The sequence below is a fragment of the Corvus moneduloides genome, chromosome 14 (assembly GCF_009650955.1).
Source record: "Corvus moneduloides isolate bCorMon1 chromosome 14, bCorMon1.pri, whole genome shotgun sequence".
Taxonomy (NCBI): Eukaryota; Metazoa; Chordata; class Aves; order Passeriformes; family Corvidae; genus Corvus; species Corvus moneduloides.
The window spans coordinates 8,688,732-8,708,649 of NC_045489.1; the positions used below are offsets into that span (position 1 = coordinate 8,688,732).

Below are 19,918 nucleotides of genomic sequence, written 5' to 3' on the forward strand. Positions count from 1 at the left end.
GCATGAAAAGCTGCTTTCAATGCCCTTCAGGGCTCAGCTTTGCTGGTTTTGCAACACTTTTTGCCCTCAATTAGATCAACCTTTGGCAAAGCATCCAACAAACACTTCTGTGTTCTCTTCCATGGGACCCCTAACGCACAAAGGTGCCAGAAAAGAAGCAATAGTAATTTCTTCTTCAGAACAACACCAAGCTGGCAATGGCACATGGCACTCAGCAGTCAGAGTGATGATATATGGCAACTATCACTTCTTAGGCACTCAAGTTGATTTTCCACAAATCCCCAGACAATCCACAAGCTCTTACAGTAAGAATTGGGAGCTCCAGGCTAGCACAGCACAGGCACAGCATTATAAGTACAATTAAGCAGCAATTGTTAAGGTAACACTTTGCCCCTTGTAATCCCAGTACAAAAACTTGGTAATCTCTGATCAAAAGCCACCAAAACCATGACAAGGGGTGCAAGCTGATTGCAGAGCACTCTGCTAGCACAGTAACAGCAGAGACTCAGGCCTTTCCATCAGCTGCAAATACCCACATGCAACATCTGTTGAGTCAGGGCTGCTTAGAAGCAAGGATTAAAGCGGGAATCAGACAACATTTTAAAAAGTATTTTCCATGGATTTTTCTCTTTAACTGAAAAGACTATGAAACCGTTCCTTATTACAAAAAGAAAAAAATAAAAATCAACAACAAAACTATTCAGTTTGGCTCCTTGAAGTGAAAGCAATTTTTAGTAAGTTGTGCAAAACTGTCCAAAGACTAAATTTTAAGGAAGTTTTGTTAATAAAAAAAAAAAAAAAAACAAACCCACACTTCATGTTGCACTAAGGAGTGCATCAAAATTCAGCTGTAGACATAGTAGGCATGTGCTGGATCAGTTCAGACTTCCTGAAACGCCATTTACAAGCAGTGAATTTCAGGTAAGCCACGTACACTAAAAAGGAAGTGAGACCACTAGAACAGGATTCACTACAATGAACTCCGTAATACAAATCCATATTTTAAATCAGTGCAAGTAATTCTTGTTTTATGTAAACCATTCTACTGCAAAATCAGCTTGTACAGCACACAGACCACTGTTAAAGCAGCGTAAACACCTGGCTTGTGAAAAACACACCCTAGCAAGCAGGAGGCAACCCAGCAAAGGACACAGTACCAATCTATCGTTTTCCCTTCATCATCCTAAAACACTTCCCAAAACAGCTCAGAAGGACACCTGTACCAAATCAGAATATAAACTGCTTCACTGCATAGCCACTGCAACCTCTATTAAGACATTGTACCACAGCAAAATAAACCTCTTGTGCTGTTACTTGGAGAAAGGAAAATCCTTCTACAGTCCTTAATGAAATCTAATCTATAATCTCAAAACCATTCAGCAATTTCAACCCCTGCATAACATTTGCAGGAACACAACTGTGCTTCTATGCTTCCAAGCTAAACAGGATTATTTCACTGCCTAAGTACACTGGCATCTTGGCTCAATCCCTGTCTTGGCAGTTTAGGGGCCAATTCCTAAATTGAACTCCAAGATGGACAAGTCTGACAATACCAGTCATTGTAAAATTTCAAAGCAAACAGGGTGGCATTCTACATAAAGATTTATGTAACTTAAGTTGAGAAGCAGACCTGTCTGTTAATACAATAAGGGAGATGTAGGACAATACATATCTGCAGCACACTTTTACAGAAACTTCAATGCACTAGCTTGCGTCTGCCACAAGTCATCTGAGGTCCCTCCTCTCTTTGTACATCACTTCCAAAGTTTATCTGCTCTAAATGAGCTTTTCTGTCCATATTAATGACCTAGAAGGTGACACTGCTTCCATCCTCGACCCTGTGTCTAAGTGAACAGCTTAGCCTGCTGCAGCCTCACACAGAGCAGGGACAGAAGCTCTGCCCACCAACACCTCACCTCAAACGGGGCAGGGACCTGAAACTCCCCCATTTCTACATGCAGCAGATTACCTCAGGTCAGGGCTCTGTGCAAGGACAGCCTTAAACCACTGCACTGAACATAAAGTAGCAGAAAGCAGAATTTTTACAATGCTGAGGTATGTGTATTAAAACACTGTCTTCAATGAAATATTCTTCCAAATTTTAAGTCAGATGATCAACCTTTTCCTGCCTGGATTTGCATAATGAACCAAATTTAAATTCACATATCTATGGTGAAATTAATCAAATTACTATGAAGCTTATTGGCTGGCCCAAAAGCATCTAATCAATTTATTTAGAAGTGTTCTTAAAATGTTTGTGAACTTACAGATTTCCCATCTCTTCAGTATTCTGTAAAGGACTTGCATTTCATCTGCACTCTCCAACCCTCATAAAGCCTTTCCCTCATATAAGTCACATGTGGCTACAACTTCAGCATATTAAAGCTCATTCATTATCACCTACACTTAACAAATCCATAGTGATGAAATAAACTCTGCTGACAAAATTTTGATTAGATAAGCATTGCATGTAAGAAAAAAGCTGTACGTAAGAAATCCAGGAAAGCGAAAGAAAAACCTGTATAGTCTCCACAAAGACAACAGGACCATGACATTTGGATCCCAGCTTCTCGTCACTACCAAATGAAAAAAATCCTGATATGAAACCAGCTGCTGACTGGCAATTATTTTAAGAGCATAAAGCTTTATATGGTTACAGAGAGGAAAGGCCAACAGAACATATTAATTAGTCCATTCATGAGGAAACTGAATAGCTTAGATACAGCATGTCCCTTCAGTGTCCAACTTGTCACACACACACCTGGATCTACTGACTACCAAGGGCACAGCTCAAGTACCTTTTACTATTGTACAAATTAGATTCACTCAGACATGGGCAGATGTCAAATAAAACAAGGCACCCTCATTCAGCCTGTCCAGAAAAAAAAACAGCATAGGGAATGCTGTGCATCTGTGTTTTGGTTGAACTTCATGTTAAATATTATCCACTACATTTAAGAATTAGTATTTCTGAAGGTTATGAATTTAGGAGTCAGTATTACATGAAAATGAAAAACTTTTTATTGTACATTTGTTCTTTATTAGAAAAGCTACTTTTTAACTTAATGGACTAAGTTGCAGTGTGTATTTCAAGCCCTTTAAAGCCTTCCGCATGAGCATTCAAAAGGTGAAATGTTTTTCCATTTTTCACCAGAAATTCTACACATCAAGTACACAGTAATAACCACAAAAAGAACAATAGCAACAGGCAAATAGCAATTTCCTTTATACAGCCCACAAACTTGATAAATACTTCTCAAGATATTACAGCATAAAGGTTAAAGCCACGGTTATGATCATGCAGAACTGGGAAAACGAACCAGTTCCTTCAGCTCCATCCTGCACCGAAGACTAATCTCTATTCAATTCACAACTTATCCCATTATATCTTACACACATTCACCCTTGCAATAATGCCATAAGACCTAATGGAACTGTCCACATAAATATTACCTGTTATTGCAGCTACTAGTGCTGACACAGAGGAGTATCAATGTAGGCAAATCCCAAAACACTCTTCATGGTGGGTGTCATTGGCTGTGAGCCTTGTCCACTCAAGTTATCAGAGCACAACCTGACCCAGCCCAGTGCTGCAGACCATGAAAAGGTGACTGCTATGCAACTAAAATGTCCTTAACAGCAACCACCTGCACAAATTAAATGCCAGCTCCACAAAATAACTGTTGTGTACTTTACAGAAAGTCTTTTCTGAAAATGACCTCACTAAAATACAGTCAACGTCTGTAAAGAAGCTCCAAGAAAAATGTATGTATTATCAGTAACTGTAGCATCACCATAAGAACACTTCAAGGTATATAGACCGATACTTGGAAAATTTATACCTAAACTTCTCATTTGATAAAAAAAAAAATTCTATCAAGTTCCAATTTTATTAAGCAGATACTATGAAAGAGATCTTATTTTTAAAATAATGAAATAATGAAGAATATTGCATATTATCATTGCTACTCAGCCAACTGCAGCAGAGACTTCGCGGACCTTGTCCACAAGCGATCTCAACATAAGAGAGTAAATCAAATCAACACTATCTCCTGGGTAAGTCAGCTGGATCAGGACAAAGATTTCTCTGGCTGCTTCATAAAGAATCCAGCATCTGGACCGGAGACTGTTATAAAAAAATCCTCACAGGGCCTTCCTGAACCAGCAAGCAGATCCTGGAAGAAGCCAAGGGAAAGATGACTACAAACCAATGTTATCTTTAAGCTGATTTTCTCTTGAGTGAAAGCAAGACAGCCTTTCAAATCAGGCACTATTTGCAGATGCCAAACCAGAATGAGGACATTAAGCAATAGTGACTTTTTTTTTTTTAATTAGTTACTAAACAAATCACAAAACCACATCTATGAAAATATCCAAAAGGTTCCAGGAAGAGGGAAGCCTAAAAACCATTTAGCCTTTCTCTTAGATCTAAGTAACAAGAAAGGCCAATCACATGTAAGAACCCAAACTGGTTCCTACCTAGAAGCTGAAGCAATTACTAGTCTATTGTAATAAAAGGATTTTTCTTCAATTTAAGAAAAGAACAAAGAAAAAATTTTCATTGTGTAGCTTTAATGCTACAAACATAGGAAAACTTAGAAATTAAGGTGCCTGAGGGAAGAGCAGCTCTTCTAGCTTGAGCTCTTTCGTGCCAAGAAAAGCTCTGAAGTTGTCTACAAAGGCACTGTTCTCCTAGATAATTATCATCAGAACAAAGCAGCAGCTCCAGAGTATCAAAGTTTACGGTTTAAAAGAAAGCACTCAAGCACATTACTCATATTACACAAAAAAAAAAGAAGCACAAAGACTATCATGGAAAATACTAAAATAAGATGCTGCTTAATCCACAACTGTTACTGGAAATCTGGCGAAAAAAAAAAAAAAAAGAAAACACTGGGACTAATTACTCCAAAGAAGTGAGCTGGCTGAGGAGCCTACAGCACTAGAAACACAGCATTTTTATGGAATCCATCTGAAAAATAAGACATTGCATCACCTAATTGTGGTCTCTAAAACTGACCTTGTCTCCACAAAAGCAAATCCTTTAAGTACTTAATTAGGTACAGTTATCATGGAGGTTCTTCCTTTCCTGTAATGTTTTAGGAGTGTGGTTTAGCTACTTGATCCCCGAATGTTCTTGTTTATTCCAGCAGACAAGAACTACAAATTTTCAGGAAAGCTTCCATTGACTGCTACTATTCCCATCATTGTTATGGCAGATATAGCAGACTTGTGTGGTGGCCGATTGACCAGTGGTACAAGAGACAGAGAGGGATCTTGGTAAGACAGTCTCTGGTGCCAAAGACTTAAGGTTATGGTGAGGGAAAGAAGCCTCTCCCAGGTTGCCTTGTCCAATTATGGTAATGTACCCCAGCTCAGCTCGGTTGACTCTTGGTGCTAGCCACACCCCTGTACTCAAGCTTGAGCTGCTGCATACTCAGAGTCATTTGCCTCTAGAAACCTTCACAAGTTGTAGCAATAAACTGCTTTCTGTGGAACTCTAAGCAAGGACCCTTCTCAACTGCTTGTCGTCGGCTTAATATTACTGATGCCATCCCTGTGTCTGTGTGCTTATGTATGTGAGCCACAGAACTATAGGAGACTCAGTAATAGACTTGCAATCCAAAATTGGACGAGGACAATAAAGCGTTAAGAACCTGACATGCAGAATAAGCTTTTGTAAGTAACAAGTTAACCCTGCTAAAGGTTCCCCATACCCACCATGTCAACAGTTTTACTGCTGTCTAGAACACTTTCAGCAGTCAACAGTAAAAGCCTTTGGTAGACTGATCACTACAGACAGGTAAAGCATTGTGGTTAATCACTTATGAAACCATACATTGCTCTGTCCTCCAGCTCTTTCCTTCAACAATCAGGTTTGTCCATGGTTCCCATGAAGGGCTCTACACTCACAGCTTTCCAGACTCAAATAAAAGTGTTAGACAAATGGCACAGTTATTCTAAGTTAGAGAATAAAAAAAAAAATTAATTCCCACATTAGCATTTTGGGCTTTTTAGAAAACATACGTCAGTTACTCACAAAGAGTCTCTCCACATCATCTCTGATAAGCGGAAATATCTCCTCTGTTCTTCATGTACCTGTGGGCAAACAGAAAAGAACTGAAGCAGAGTCACACACAGACATCCACAGATAGCACCTGCCTCTCAGATCCCATGGATTTTCACAAAACAAACCAAGATTTGTTCCAAACGTTCATGCACAATCTGTTTCCCCATTTCACTTACTTTCCCTGGTAAAATTACAGAGATGAAGGAGCACAAAAGCAAGAAAAGCGCTTCTTGTTTGCATGCATTAGGCTGCTCTTTGCTGTGGAAACAAGGATGAATTATGAAAACTAATCAAGTGAACAGAGCGCACATGCCCTAGATTTTTCAAATAATCTCTTGGTTTAACCCAGTTGTTCCTGAGCCTGCCTATCCCATGAACAATTTACTAAAATGAAAGCTGTGACTCATTAAAGCCACCTTTTTAGAGAAACAGCTCAAATTATTTATAGGCAAGATGTAATCACATTAATTTGTATAGAAGAGGCCAAAATCTTAATGACTTCCATTTCTAAGATCCAATACTACAGTTGATAAACAAACTCCTAGTTCTTTTTTTTTTTGATGTCTCAGGAGTATGGTATCTTACAGCCTTTAACCAAAATGAAAGACTACAGACTATATTCTGGCTTGTGAAATCATACCTCCACTTGAAGGGACAGTGAAAAAGTTGTAACATTTCTATTTGCTGACATTTATTTATTAGCAAACATTGCAAAATATGAACTATGCAATACCCCTGAAAAGAGCCACACTTCAGATTTTTGGTCTTTTACATATTTTACATTTATAAACATAACTGAATGATAAAAACTTAGTAGCTGTATGCACTGGATATTTCTTCAAGCAATTTGCTATTAATTCACAGCCCAAAGAAGAAATTCCTTTTTCTTAATCAATACTTTTAAGACACAAAAGCAAGTTTTTAGGTAAGGTCACAAAACAGTAGCAGTTTATCTATAAAAAAAAATAAAAGCTTCTATCTCATCCTCTCCCCTTCAACTGCTCTGTAACATGACAAATAAAATTTTGACTTCAGAGAGTAGACACAACCTCTCCTAATTTAAGAGCCTGTCTAAAATCTTATTTTGCTAAAGCAGACTTAGACATTTAGCGGAAGGAAATAGCACACAGTATTTGTAAGCATGAATTATAAATTCAGTGTATGCTTTGCAATACTTTAAATATGCCACAACTGAGACAGCATCAAACCAAATTGTTTGACAGCACCTAACTTGTCCATTCCCTCCCACTGACACTACAGCAGTTGGTAGAATAAAGTGGTTCTTAACTCCTGGTGTTGCTACACCTCAGGACATCCTTTTGTTTTAAATAAACTTTAGGTTTTCCTCTGTTAAAGAAGTCTGCTGAGTAAACAGGATGGGTTTTATCCATCCTCCATCACAAAACTAGCATTCAGAAAGTGCCACATCACCTGAGCTGTTCTCCTACCATCATTACTCTGTTATTTGTGAAGTCCTATGTGATGTGCAATGTGGTTACTGCAATTAGGATGGATGCTGTAGTCTCAGTCCTTGTTTTACCATCCTGTGGGCATTGCACAGGCTTCTCTAATGAGACCTATACATTACACAACAATATGAAGGGATCAAAAATATTCCATGTTAAAACAGAATTTTTCACACTCAGAAAAATTTTAGTTAACTTTTATCTTTAACAATAGAGCTTCTATCACCCTCAGTGTTGATTCTCCATTCCCAGCATACAGATATCAGAAATTCACACCTCGGCTTATACCTCTGCCACAGAAAGGACAAATCTGATCACCAGCACAAACTTGCATCCCCCTGCCAGGAGCTGGGGGCTGAATTTCTGATTACTGTGCAAGGTCCTGAGATCTCTGGGTTGCAGGGTTTGCTGTTGTAGCTGCTGTTATATTTTGCCATCATTCCTTCATAAATGCAAAAAGAAGTACATATATTAATGAATAAGGATTCATTTCCTATATAAACGATTACATTTGTTTTAACCATCTTTAGCTTGAATACAGGAAGACAATTTAAAAGAGGTGTGGTTGAGACCCATGTAAAATTGTTGAGCATTCCTGAGAAGTTACACTACTTCCAATTCCAACTCCATAAAGCAAACACACTGCATGCATTGTCATATGCCGTTGAATGCAGCTCACATGGTGGATACCCTGTGAAACTTATTTTTATGCCTGTAATTCATCTGTCAGGAAGCTCTAGATTATTCAGGGCTGATAGTGCACACTGCTTATGTAGGTTACTTGTATCAGTTACAGCCAGCTCTTCGGAAACAACAGCAAATTAGTGACACAAGAGATGCCAAGGAGTGACAAAGTGTGCAGGGCACAGCCTAGGAAGCCATTAAATGAACAAGCCCACACATCCTCAGGGGCAAATGCAACCATCCAGGGAACGTGAGAAGTACTTGTCAGGTCAGAGGCCAGACCTCAGCAAACATCACTCCTACAGCAGGCAAGTTGTTTTTAAATTATTCTCAGAAATCACAAAGTGGATGCTGGGATTGAGCCTGATTTACAGTGGTAACACAGTCCTTCCTCTAGCACAGCAGAAAACCTGAATCAAAAATTAACAAAACACAACTGCTGAAAAACAAGAGTGCTCATGAAATCCAAGGGAGGAAGAGGTTGAATTCTCACTTGGGAACACTACTGAGGGCCACAGTCCCATGTTACTTAGTTTGACCCAACTACCACTTGCCTACCTCGTGCTGGACCAAACTACCCAGTTGCACAATCCAACAGAAAACAGCTGTCAGGGGACAAGCAGTGCCAGCACAGCCAGCGCTGCCTCAGCCTGGCAGCTGCAGCAAATCCCTGGCACCCACCACGCAAAGAGAGAAGGAAGCAGCACTGTCCCTTTCAGCAGCAACTGATTAAATCTGACATCGATCTACGGTCTTAAAAGAATGGCTTTAATCTCTAAGTAAATAATAATAAGAGAACCTCTCTAAACACAGAGAATATATGCCTAAAAAAGTGTTATCATCTTAGAAGTCAGATGCAGACCAGCCTGATGTAGGCAGTTTTCAGCATGAACTTCGTACACATTTCCGGAGAATAGCACAGCCTCCCAGTTTTTGTAACAGGCATCAGAGTTGCGTTGCCCAAGAGCAGCATTAACTTACATCAACTATAACCTGATAATCATTACCAAGCAGAATAATTTACTAACTTCCACCCACAGACCAGAAGTATATAAGTACTTAAACGTTTTCCATAAAAATCGAGTCCAGACACAAAAGAAGCACCATATTATAGATTACAGAAAATACAACTGAAGCTACCAACTTGCTTCAGTCAGCCAAAGTCCTGCATTTTGAAAAACTCAGTGTCATAAAGGAAGATGACAAACTGTTGAAACACATCTCTGGGTAGGAGAACAGATCTTATCCTAACAGAAATTTTGCAACTGTATTTGTAAAGAAGCCTTACCCACCAAAAGCAGTGCTACGGTGCTTGTCAACTGCAGTTACAGAATGGCCTTCATTAATGTACTTTAAAAATATGTTTGATAAGTATTTTTTTCAACCTATTTTAGGAACACAAAATAAAACAGGCTTCAGCATGCTCACACAAGCTTGGAAGTCTTCAGTAATACTTCAAGTATTAAAAAAACCCAAGCTTCTTGGTGTAGTATTTCACTCACACAGAAAGAGAAAACAGTTCCCTGAAGCAGACAGAGTCATTAATACACCGCATATAAACCACACCTAAGTAAAACACCTGCAGTTTAAAATGGCACCATAGGCAAGAAGAAAATGCTATATTACATTGAATAGCTGTGCTAAGCCTAACAGACCTGGGTTGGATGCCCTTATATTATACTCTCAACATTGGGAGCTTCAGCAATTACAGCATAGCATAATCCAGTCCCAAGGAACGAATGGACTTCTCTCCCATTACCTTGAGCCCTAACAAGATCATCTCCACACACAGCAATCCTAGCCTGGGACCAAAGAGAGGGGGACAAGGAATAGGCTGCAGATGACACACCACAGTCACAGTGAGTCTAAGATGCCAGCACAGGGAAGGGACAAGGATGCAGCAGAGACCAGTTCCCCAAAACACAGGAAAACATGTGTGAGACTAGCCAGCTCCCTGCCAGAGCCACAATGACCTGACAGGTTAGTGACTCACCTGGGTTCACATCAGCTCTGTTCCCTGGACAGCAGCACTGCTCTGTCTCTTCTGCTCTTGGCTCAAACATCTGCACCCTCTCATCATCCTCAGCTGCAGTTCCAAGCACTGTTCAGAGCTGTGCACAGCACCCAGATGGTCTGGCAGCAGCAGCTGCCCAAAATGCTGTTGTCCTCCCACTGCTGCTCCTATAGCCATAACACAGAGCAGGCCCCTACCAGTGCGATGCCCATAACTCCTGCTGTTTGCCCGTGTCTAGACAATAAAGCAGCTTCCATGCCACCCCTCTCCTAAAGGCAACGCGAGCTTCTGCCTCTGTGCTTGTGACTGGAGGAAGATTTTTAATCATTATCTCCCAAGAGCGCTGACAGTACAAAGTTGTGAGTCTTACCCACCATGGATTGCTTCCATTTGCCTGGAACTCCATTCTGGACAGTCTATGTCACAGATTTAGAGGCACCAACTAGAACTCTGGAAGCATTAATGAAAAGGCCATTTCACATCAGACTGGAAACAAGTGATAAAAACAGGAGGTAAAAGCCTGTGAAGCTTCCTAGTAAAACAATGCACATACACTGCAGCAGAGTGAAATCTTCCAGTCTTCACAAGTGACTCCTGGATAGCCAGTATACATTATCAGGCAATAAAAGCAAAAAAGCTCAGAACATTAAAGCCCGTTTTCCCATTTTCTGCTGTAAAACCTTTTGGCACCCTCTCCTATATCACACACCAGAGTATCAGAACCACCCACATCACTGAGAAATTGAATCCTTGGTATTTCCTTATTGCTACCATTCAAGTATCCTTGTGACAAGCCACCTTGGAATCACTTTCCATGAACTCCAAGCCCTCCCACCTGCTGTTACTTCCATCAACAATGTCCATTACCTGGAGGCTTCACCTAAGCTACATCCTTGGGAGAAGAAGAATCTACATACGCAAATAAAGGCTTGGGAAAAATACTCCTAGATCAAGTTAGTCAGTATGATTTCCAACACCCATCACTGTTAGCAAGCTTACTAATTTTGCAGTGATGTTATGGGCAAAGGTGGAAGCTAAGGGAACACCAGGCTGCTGATCAACTCAGAGGCATTAGTTTTCCTTTACTTTCTAAAGCTATTTTGAGCAGACCTTGAAATGGCACAAACACTGAACTGACAATTCAGGACACACTAGGTCAGAAATTTACCCAGCGCACAACACAGCTAACACTAGTCACTGCCTTATCGTAAGCCTCACAAATGACATGAGAGCTGAGTGAGACGCGCTCCGCATGTTGATCATTCAGCTTTAGTTAGTGGCACATGGATATTTTCTAATACAACAGTTTTAAAAGCAAAATGAGATTTGGATTTCTGATTACACTTATGCTAGAAATGGACGTTAAGAACCTCCCAAACACAAGGATCTTGAACACCAGTACAGTAACAGTCCAGCTTTTTTGGCTCCAATAACCACCTTGAAAGAAAAGCCAGAAGAGAAGCTATACAACGTTTAGATAATTGATTGGCAGGGAACAAAAAATGCCAGGATCATTCCAGATGTCCCAACTTGTACCAAGAATCATTTCTATCCTTAAAATGCCTCTTTCTTAATCATCACTAATGAGTGATTATTCTCTGACATTACAGATATTTGCTCTCAGAAAATGGTTTGTCTGAGCAAATCTGTGAACATCAAAGTTTCTTATCTTACCTCTCAAACAGTGAATTTGCTAAATAAGACAGTTCAAAATGAAGGATTGTCTTACCTCTGAGCAGCACAGCTTAAATTGTTAGCTCAGTCAATCCACGATCAATGCAGCTTTAGCTGCATTCTGATAAGATTTCAAAGCTACTTAATATTCTACAAATATATACATTTATCTTTTTCAGGTAAGCTGAACAAACTTCTCAGAAAGCCAAAAGCAATCAGTCTTAGCAGAATCTGCTTGAGTTACATATCCTACTTTGTACAAAGCACTAAGCTTCCTGTGTCTTTGTCAGCTCTCCTAATAAAGAACATAAGGCTCTGTAATTTGATCTACAAGAATTTAACAATTATAGAGTTTGTTCATCAAAAGAGAGTTCTGATATTTTCAAGACCTTAGTAGTGCCTAACATCTCAAGTATATAAACCAGCTTTTGAAAGCCCTTGGAAAAAAACTGCTCCCAGGGAAGAATTAAACATGACATGGTCAGAGAGTCCTACAAAAGAAAATTAAGTATTTTTTCATTTGAGCATTTGCATGTTAAGTATTTACACTGCTGTGAAGAGTTTAGAGTGCAGGAGTTTTCAAGAGATGTACATTTCCAGTGGACTATATCCAAATTATTATATGTAACAACACAAAAGCCTTCTAATTTCTGTCCCAGTGAAGGCTGACAAATTGTGTAAGTTTTCAGCAGACATTGTTGACACTTTCGAAACATGTTACTCACCCACACAGTCTCTCAAGTCATCTATTTTGTACTGGGAAAATTAATCAGAATAATTTTCAATGTGTTAATTTAAGGAAGTCTACTGCAACATCTGGAAAAGGCTATGTAAGGAATACAGAGCATGTACATACATAAATATTTATGTATCCTTCAAACTAGGAAGTCTCAGACTACCAACAGCACAAAAATATCTGAATATTTTGATCAACACTCAATATCTTTAAAGCTACCTTGCTTTCTTGGCTACATGAACTGTTTAATTAACCTCCATTAAACACCAAGTTTCATATCAGAAAAGCTCCACACAAAAGTCAGACAGGAAAGCTCAGACTGAAGACCTAATTGGCCATGCTGTCTAACAGCAGGAGCAGTGACAGTGAAAGAACACTGCCTTCTGGCAGCTTCCTTCTGCCAGGGTTTTAGGGACTTTCTCCCACAAACCGCATCTGGAATTCAGGCTTGAGCACTTCAAAATTCACTTTTTTTCTTCCATTAATTTGTCTAATCACATTTCAATCTAATTTGCACTCAAGATATCCCATGACAATGGAGTCGTGATATAATTATACACTGGGTAACAATGGAGTTTCCCAATATAATTACACATCACAGGAAAGCATCCTTCAGCTACCACCTCAAAAATTTCCTAATACACCACCTGAGGGGAGGCACAGGGTTTCCCTGCCCCTGCTCAGCCTCATTTCCGATTGGTTGGTTTGTGTTCCCCTGTGTGGGCAAGGACCCTCGGGGCCCGTGATTGTAACAGTTCCTCGGCAGAGCCCCAGCCACGTGGCTGGAAAAATAAACATCTCTGAAACATCTACCAAGAATCTGGCCATATATATTTCCTTTCCACGGGACTCCTGGTTTGATATATGCATGTTACAGTAATCCCCACTGTAGCAAATGGTGGAGGAATGCAGGCAGGTCACCGATCCCTAAGGACAGAAAATTCATGAGTAAAAACCACTCTAGATCTCTCTCTTCTCATCTTGGTTTGGATATTCTCTTTGGACTATGGAAGAATCGTGATAAATGGGGCTCTCTGAGCCACAGAAAAAAATGTATCTAGAAGTTAAAGGAATCCTTGAACAACAAAACAAAAAAGTAATGCAACCGGGAGATCTAGAACATTTTTTAAACTGGCTTTTCCAAAGTTTCTCCTGTATTTCTCGAGACTTACTTTTTATATTGAACCTCCTGGAACTTGTCATGGGTGTTTTTGGGACGAGATCTGGGATAAGGTAAGGGATCAAACAGAACATGGACTAGTGATAGAAGCTCTCCGTGCATCTCTTGTAATCAGTGAAGCTCTTGAGGAGCATTTGTATGGTCCCATTACCCCTAAAGCAGAGGATCATACTAATCCCGTGGCCGAGACCGCGCGGCCACCATCTCGGGAGCACATGACTGCAGCCGTGCCGGCGGAGGTGCCTGTGCTGGATGCACCCGGCCCCCTCGGGAGCATGCGCCTTATCGCGGACCCCATCCCTGTCTCGGAGTCCTCTGCCACGCGGCCGCGAGTGAGGGAGCGATGCCGCAGGCGCCGCGGGTGCCGTGGGCCACGAGCAGCCAGGAACCGGGGGTCGGCGTGGAAACCCGCTCTGAGCACACGGCTCGGAGAGCCCTGCGGAGGGAGAAGCAGCGGTTTCCACAGTGACACGAGAAGCCGCGCAGCACAGCGCCGAGTTGAAACAGGGCCACTCTCAAAGCAGCGTGGAGTTTGCAGAGTGGAACCGCTCACAGGGCGCGGAGCCAGCGGCGATGGCAACGCGGGGCCGCGCAGAGCCCAGACACGCGCCGGAGCAGTGCCGCTCAGAGAGCGAGGAGCAGCCACAAGGCGGGGGCCCGGCCGAGACGTCGGAGTTGGCGAGGCAGCGGCCATGCAGGACCGGCACCCATGACGAACACGCAAGCACGTGATAGGAGAAGTTACAGCAATGAAACTCACAGGAACTGTGAAATGGTACAATGTAAAAAACAACTATGGATTTATAACACGAGATGATACAGGGGAAGATCTATTCATCCATAGAACTGCCATTAAAAAGAATAACCCTAAAAATTACCTGTGTAAAGTGTAGGAGATGGGGAAGTTGTACAATTTGATATAGTGCAAGGAAAGAAGGGTTTACAAGCAGCAAATGTTACTGGGCCTGGAGGTATTCCTGTCAAAGGCAGCCGTTATGCACAAAATTATAAACAATATCCATCCCAGCAACTTCCCTACCCACAGCCTACTTTCCCCTTTTACCCTATACCCAATATGAACCCTTTCCTAAGTTTACCCCATCCCCAGTTTATCTCTAATCCATTTTTCACCCCATGGCTTCCCTATACAATTCCATTTCCCTCCAGTTCCTCTCCAATGCCAAGGGGGGGATGAAAAGGGGCAGGGAAGAAATTAAACCCTCTCCTGCCTCAGTTTCCCCACAAAGCATGCCTGGAGAGTTCTGTCTCCCTTCTGTCAGCCCTAAGATGTTCCACAGAATCTGTTTGGACATTTAAGGAGTCAGGAGGGTGGCTTGTTTTGTCTTGAAACTGTTCTTGTTATGTTTATCCAGTTGTTTTCATTCTCCTTTTATTAAAATAAAACGGGTGAGATGTTGGGGTCCCTCCCCCCTGCCATGGAGCCCTGGGAGAGGGGCCCTGAGGGGAGGCACAGGGTTTCCCTGCCCCTGCTCAGCCTCATTTCCGATTGGTTGGTTTGTGTTCCCCTGTGTGGGCAAGGACCCTCGGGGTCGGTGACTGTAAGAGCTCCTCGGCAGAGCCCCGGCCATGTGGCTGGAGAAATAAACATCTCTGAAACATCTACCAAGAATCTGGCCATATATATTTCCTTTCCACGGGACTCCTGGTTTGATATATGTGTGTTACAGTAATCCCCGCTGTAGCAACCACCCATAGTAGCTTCCCACCTCCAGTGCCATACTGGCTGCAGAGACTTCCCCACTATAGTTTCCCAAAGAATCCTCCCCTGCTGATCCACCCCTCTGACCTACTGTACTGCTTCTTTACTGTATGGAAAGCTGGGAGCACCTCCACACTGAGCTACACAATGTGCTGCCTGGTTGTGTTAATTGAACAGGAAGTTTCACTGCAGTTTAGTCACTAAAAGAAAATTATTATTTGCATACACAAAGTATGTCAACTTTCTTACTGTTCATGGCAGGATCCCAGGGCTATGTTTCGCCATTCCCAAGTAGTCCAGGTTAATTCTGACATCTAGAACAAGGTTTGGGAAGAGAAAAAAATTGTCACACAAGTTTGCACACCATTATCCACCGTAGATGTTATTTTAAAGAACTGCAGGGTAGAGCATCTCCAACAGAGTTAACGATTGGCTTCTGCAGCCCTCTGAGCTCTGTCTCTAGTGTGAGTGGAAAATTGTATAGCCCTGCTTCTTGCCTGAATGGAAAGTTCACACAACTCACTAAAAATCTGTGGTATCCTGCTCTTTATATATGGAATATTTCATACAGAATTCCACAAGATCACAGCTCCACATAAAATCAATTTCAACAGTAGTGCAGAAAAAAAAAGTCAGATCTAATTTTTTGCTTTGAAGCTACTCATGCAGTCACTGTCTCAGAATCACAGCCATCATTTCATGTAAATCACTAAATGCATACAAGTCACAGGAGGTACAGAAGTAATACCTTGCACCGTGGTCCCAAGCCAAGCCCCCTTCTCAAAAATTCCCCCCAGCAGCTGTTACTACAGCAGGAAGCTCTGGCTGGGCTTGCACAGAGAGCACCAGTCACAGAAGAGCTGAAATAGCACAAAGTTACAGTGAAAAGTCATCTTACAGCCATGAAGAATAGGATAGAGGGACTTAGGAGGAGACACTGCATTTCTTTTTAATGCTGAAAAGATAGCACAACCAATTCAAAAGGAAAACAGCAGGCAGTTACCTCAAAATACAAGGAACAATCAGCAGCGCTGTCATTTGCACTGGCATTAATTTTTTTAAATTCAGTTTAACATAAAGCAGAGTGAAGAAATGCTGGCCATAACGCTTTCGTTTCCTCTGCATTTCCTCTCAGAAAAGAAAAAAATGAAAACATTGCACTTGGCAACCCATATTCTCAACACTCATCATTTACTAAGGGTCACTTCTATAATTCAATGAATTAACATTCATTGAATGAACAGTATTTTTTCAGTTACAAGCCCTTGCCAATCAAATTATTCATACAGTTAAAACAATAAAATGATACTAACAACAAAATCACATAGTAAAGTGCAGGTTAACCAATAATAATGGATCAGAAGCACTATGGGACATTCAAACTTCTTAACCAAAACAAAGAGTTTATCTGAAGATGAGAGGCTATGGAAGTCTCCTTTCATTAAGCTTTTGATGCTCCTCCTTAAAATGTGTCAAATTATTTTGCTTTTATATATGCACAGCTTTGGATGGCAGCAATCAGAATGACTCATGTTCCAGAATTAAAATACCATTGTGTCAGGAATGACACACAATTCATCAGGAAGCCTCTTACACAGTTTGTTTTGGTGAAGAAGGCCAGAAAGACATGAAGTTAGAAAGTAGTTTCTGGTGGCAAGAAGCCCTTTAAAACTGGGAGTAAGATCCAGCTCCCCCCCATCCCCTATAAGGGCATTTTGCCCAACCTGCGTGGTGGCAGAGCCGTGTCAGGCTGCTCCAGTGACACATATGAGCATTTACACTGCAGGGCCTTGTGAAAGGCTCTTAGTAATGAAAGTCTCAAACAATGTCAGACTTGTTAGACACATCTGGGATGGCACTGAAACAATAAAGTCAATACAAAGATAACATTTTCTCCTCTGACCCATGCATTTTTTCCTCCTCCCATTTCTTTTTCTGCCATTAATTATTCCTGACTCCTTGTTTGGGACGGTAAAGTGCTGCCATGCAACCTCTTACCTTGCACATTGATGTTTTCCTGCCCAACTCCCTCCTACCATTAATTTTACCAATGAATAAACAATTGGAACTAGTAGTGGGAGCTGGTGACAACCATAAAGTGGACTCTTTTATACACACATGGGGAAGACAAGACACTGCTGCACAGCAGCCCCACACCACGTGCCCTGGCGCCTGGCAGCACCACTAGAAAGGTGCCAGCACTGCCATCCCCTGCTTCCCCATGAAATATGTCTAAATTTAATCACTTCTTTCACTCCACACCAGCAGATCATTACAGCCTAACCAGAAAATACACTCATTCCCCATGAGGATGATGAAGTGGGATCTTCTTATGTCAGCTGTAATCTCGGGGTTATTTGCAGGGAGAAGCCACATTTCTGCCTCCAAGCAGCCCTTTAACTTGTGAATCTCTGACCTAGGTTGAGCTTGGATGTCCTCCTCTAGGTACAGCTGTGCCATGGAAGAGCTCAGCACCCTTGGTTGCCTGTCCCTGCTCTCTGCCATAAGGCTCCAGCCAAGCTGCTCTTAAGTACTTTCTAGCCTATTTGTTCAGGATCAACCAATACAAAGAGTGATTATTCAGGCTGTTTAAACCACTCCAGCTTATTTTGGTTGACATTCTGTAGAAGAGCTCACATAAATGTCTATGCTGCCAGAGGTAAGGTTTACAACACCCTCACTGAAATATTTTCTCCTCCTACAAACTAGGAATGATAGCCAATAGCAAGAGAAAGCCAGCAGCAGACAAGAAACCCAACTGTCATCCCAAAAGAAGCCAGAGCTGTTGGCACACTCATCACTGAAGAAATCAATTTTAAGAGGACAGTAAGTCTAGTGTACATCTGCTCAACCCTTTCTCTCAGAGAAGATGTAACTTGGAGCTCTATGAGCCAGGACAGCCATGTGAGCACCTACAATAATACTTCACACAAACCCCTGCCCTTGGAGGAAGGCAAGAGATGCTGGTAAAGTCCACCACATTGCCTTAAGGCTAGAAGAAAGAGAAAAATGCTACCACCACAGGCTAGAGTTAGACTACTTGCTTACTAAGATGTTATCAACAATAACTGGGGGTTTTTTACAGTTGTACCCAACCCCACCCACTGCCACCACAAACACCAGAAAAATAACCAGTGGAAGAAAGACTACAGCAGCATAGCAAGATTTGGGAACAGAAACTGTCTTTTTGTTCTGCACATGGGAGGCACTATCATAACAAGGTCTTGGTGCATCACTGTGGCTCTTAATTATCATCAGGTAGACACACCAGCTAGAACACTACGAAAAAAAAGACAAGCAACTGCAGTAGGAACACAAAATCTCAGAGTCCCTACCTTCTTGCTAAAGGGAAGTGCTAGGGGGGTTGTACCACAGTTCATTTAGAGCCTCACAGCAAAGTCCTCCACATATCAAAATTTACATTAAGACAAGGTACTAAACCATTCCTGAAAAAGATTAGCAAAGATACAGGCCACGCTCTCTTGTAGCAAGTGATACCACCAACATCACTGAGATAAGAGATGAGTTAACAACACTTCCACCAACCCCAAGACAGGTGATAATATGATCATCTCATTACTCTTATCCTTTAAATATCAGAACTCTGTTTGGACATTAAGGACAAAATTTTCAGACTCAGGGGTAAAATATGGTACCAAGCCTCACTTGGATCACAAAACTCCCCACAATAGTCCTTTTATCATTAGAGATGTCAGTGTTTGGTACTGCCCAAGCCTAATAAGGAACAGAGACAGTGAATGCTGGCACATTTACTCCCCTATGACAAATGTGAGCAACCACAAGAGACTGGGCAGATTTGCAGAGCCACCAAGGCAGCAGCATAAGGTAGCTCAAGCAATCTGGTAAATTCAATATTGCTGACTTATCTAGATTTATCCTCAGATTCCTTTGTAGTTTAAGTGTTTAATTCCTAATTTCTAGCTTCAATGTGTAAAGTCATTTGTTTGTATCTCTCATAGGACATACACCCCAGTGGAAATACTTCAATTTCACTGTATAAAAAGAAGCTTAGAACAGCAAACACAAGAGCCCAGATTACATTTCTAACCATAAAATCATTGCTATATTATAAATTCAACATTAAAGAGAACAAAACTGGTAACACTGTTACTGTTAAAAGCTTCCAACATAAACAGGCAATGAAATATAGTTGTTAATAAGTGTCAGCAATACAACCTCACATGTATTTTATAACTTGTAGTTGCTACTACTTAAAAAGTTGCTAACAGTGAGCTGAAAGATGATCAGGGAGGGGGCTGGTAGGCATAAACTATTAACACACATCTTCTACAACTCCAGCACCATGGTGGATAATCAGCTTCTGAAAAAAAAAGAAACACATATACAGAACAC

General features: G+C 41.3%; 1 protein-coding gene across 8 annotated transcripts in view; it reads right to left on the reverse strand.

Moving 5' to 3' along the window:
* The window catches only part of KLHL13 (kelch like family member 13), an 86,586-nt gene that overhangs the window by 60,456 nt on the left and 6,212 nt on the right, over positions 1-19,918 (reverse strand). For 3 of the 8 annotated variants that reach the window (XM_032123680.1, XM_032123681.1, XM_032123682.1), the window contains 2 exons: positions 15,771-15,858; positions 6,041-6,099 (listed from right to left, as the gene is read on the reverse strand). In XM_032123680.1, coding sequence (XP_031979571.1) covers positions 6,041-6,099; positions 15,771-15,800 — 89 coding nt within the window. In that variant the 5' untranslated portion in view covers positions 15,801-15,858. Of the gene's footprint in view, positions 1-6,040; positions 6,100-10,213; positions 10,233-15,770; positions 15,859-19,918 lie in introns of those variants that run through there. The other 5 variants (XM_032123684.1, XM_032123685.1, XM_032123689.1 and 2 more) reach the window with 3 other exon arrangements.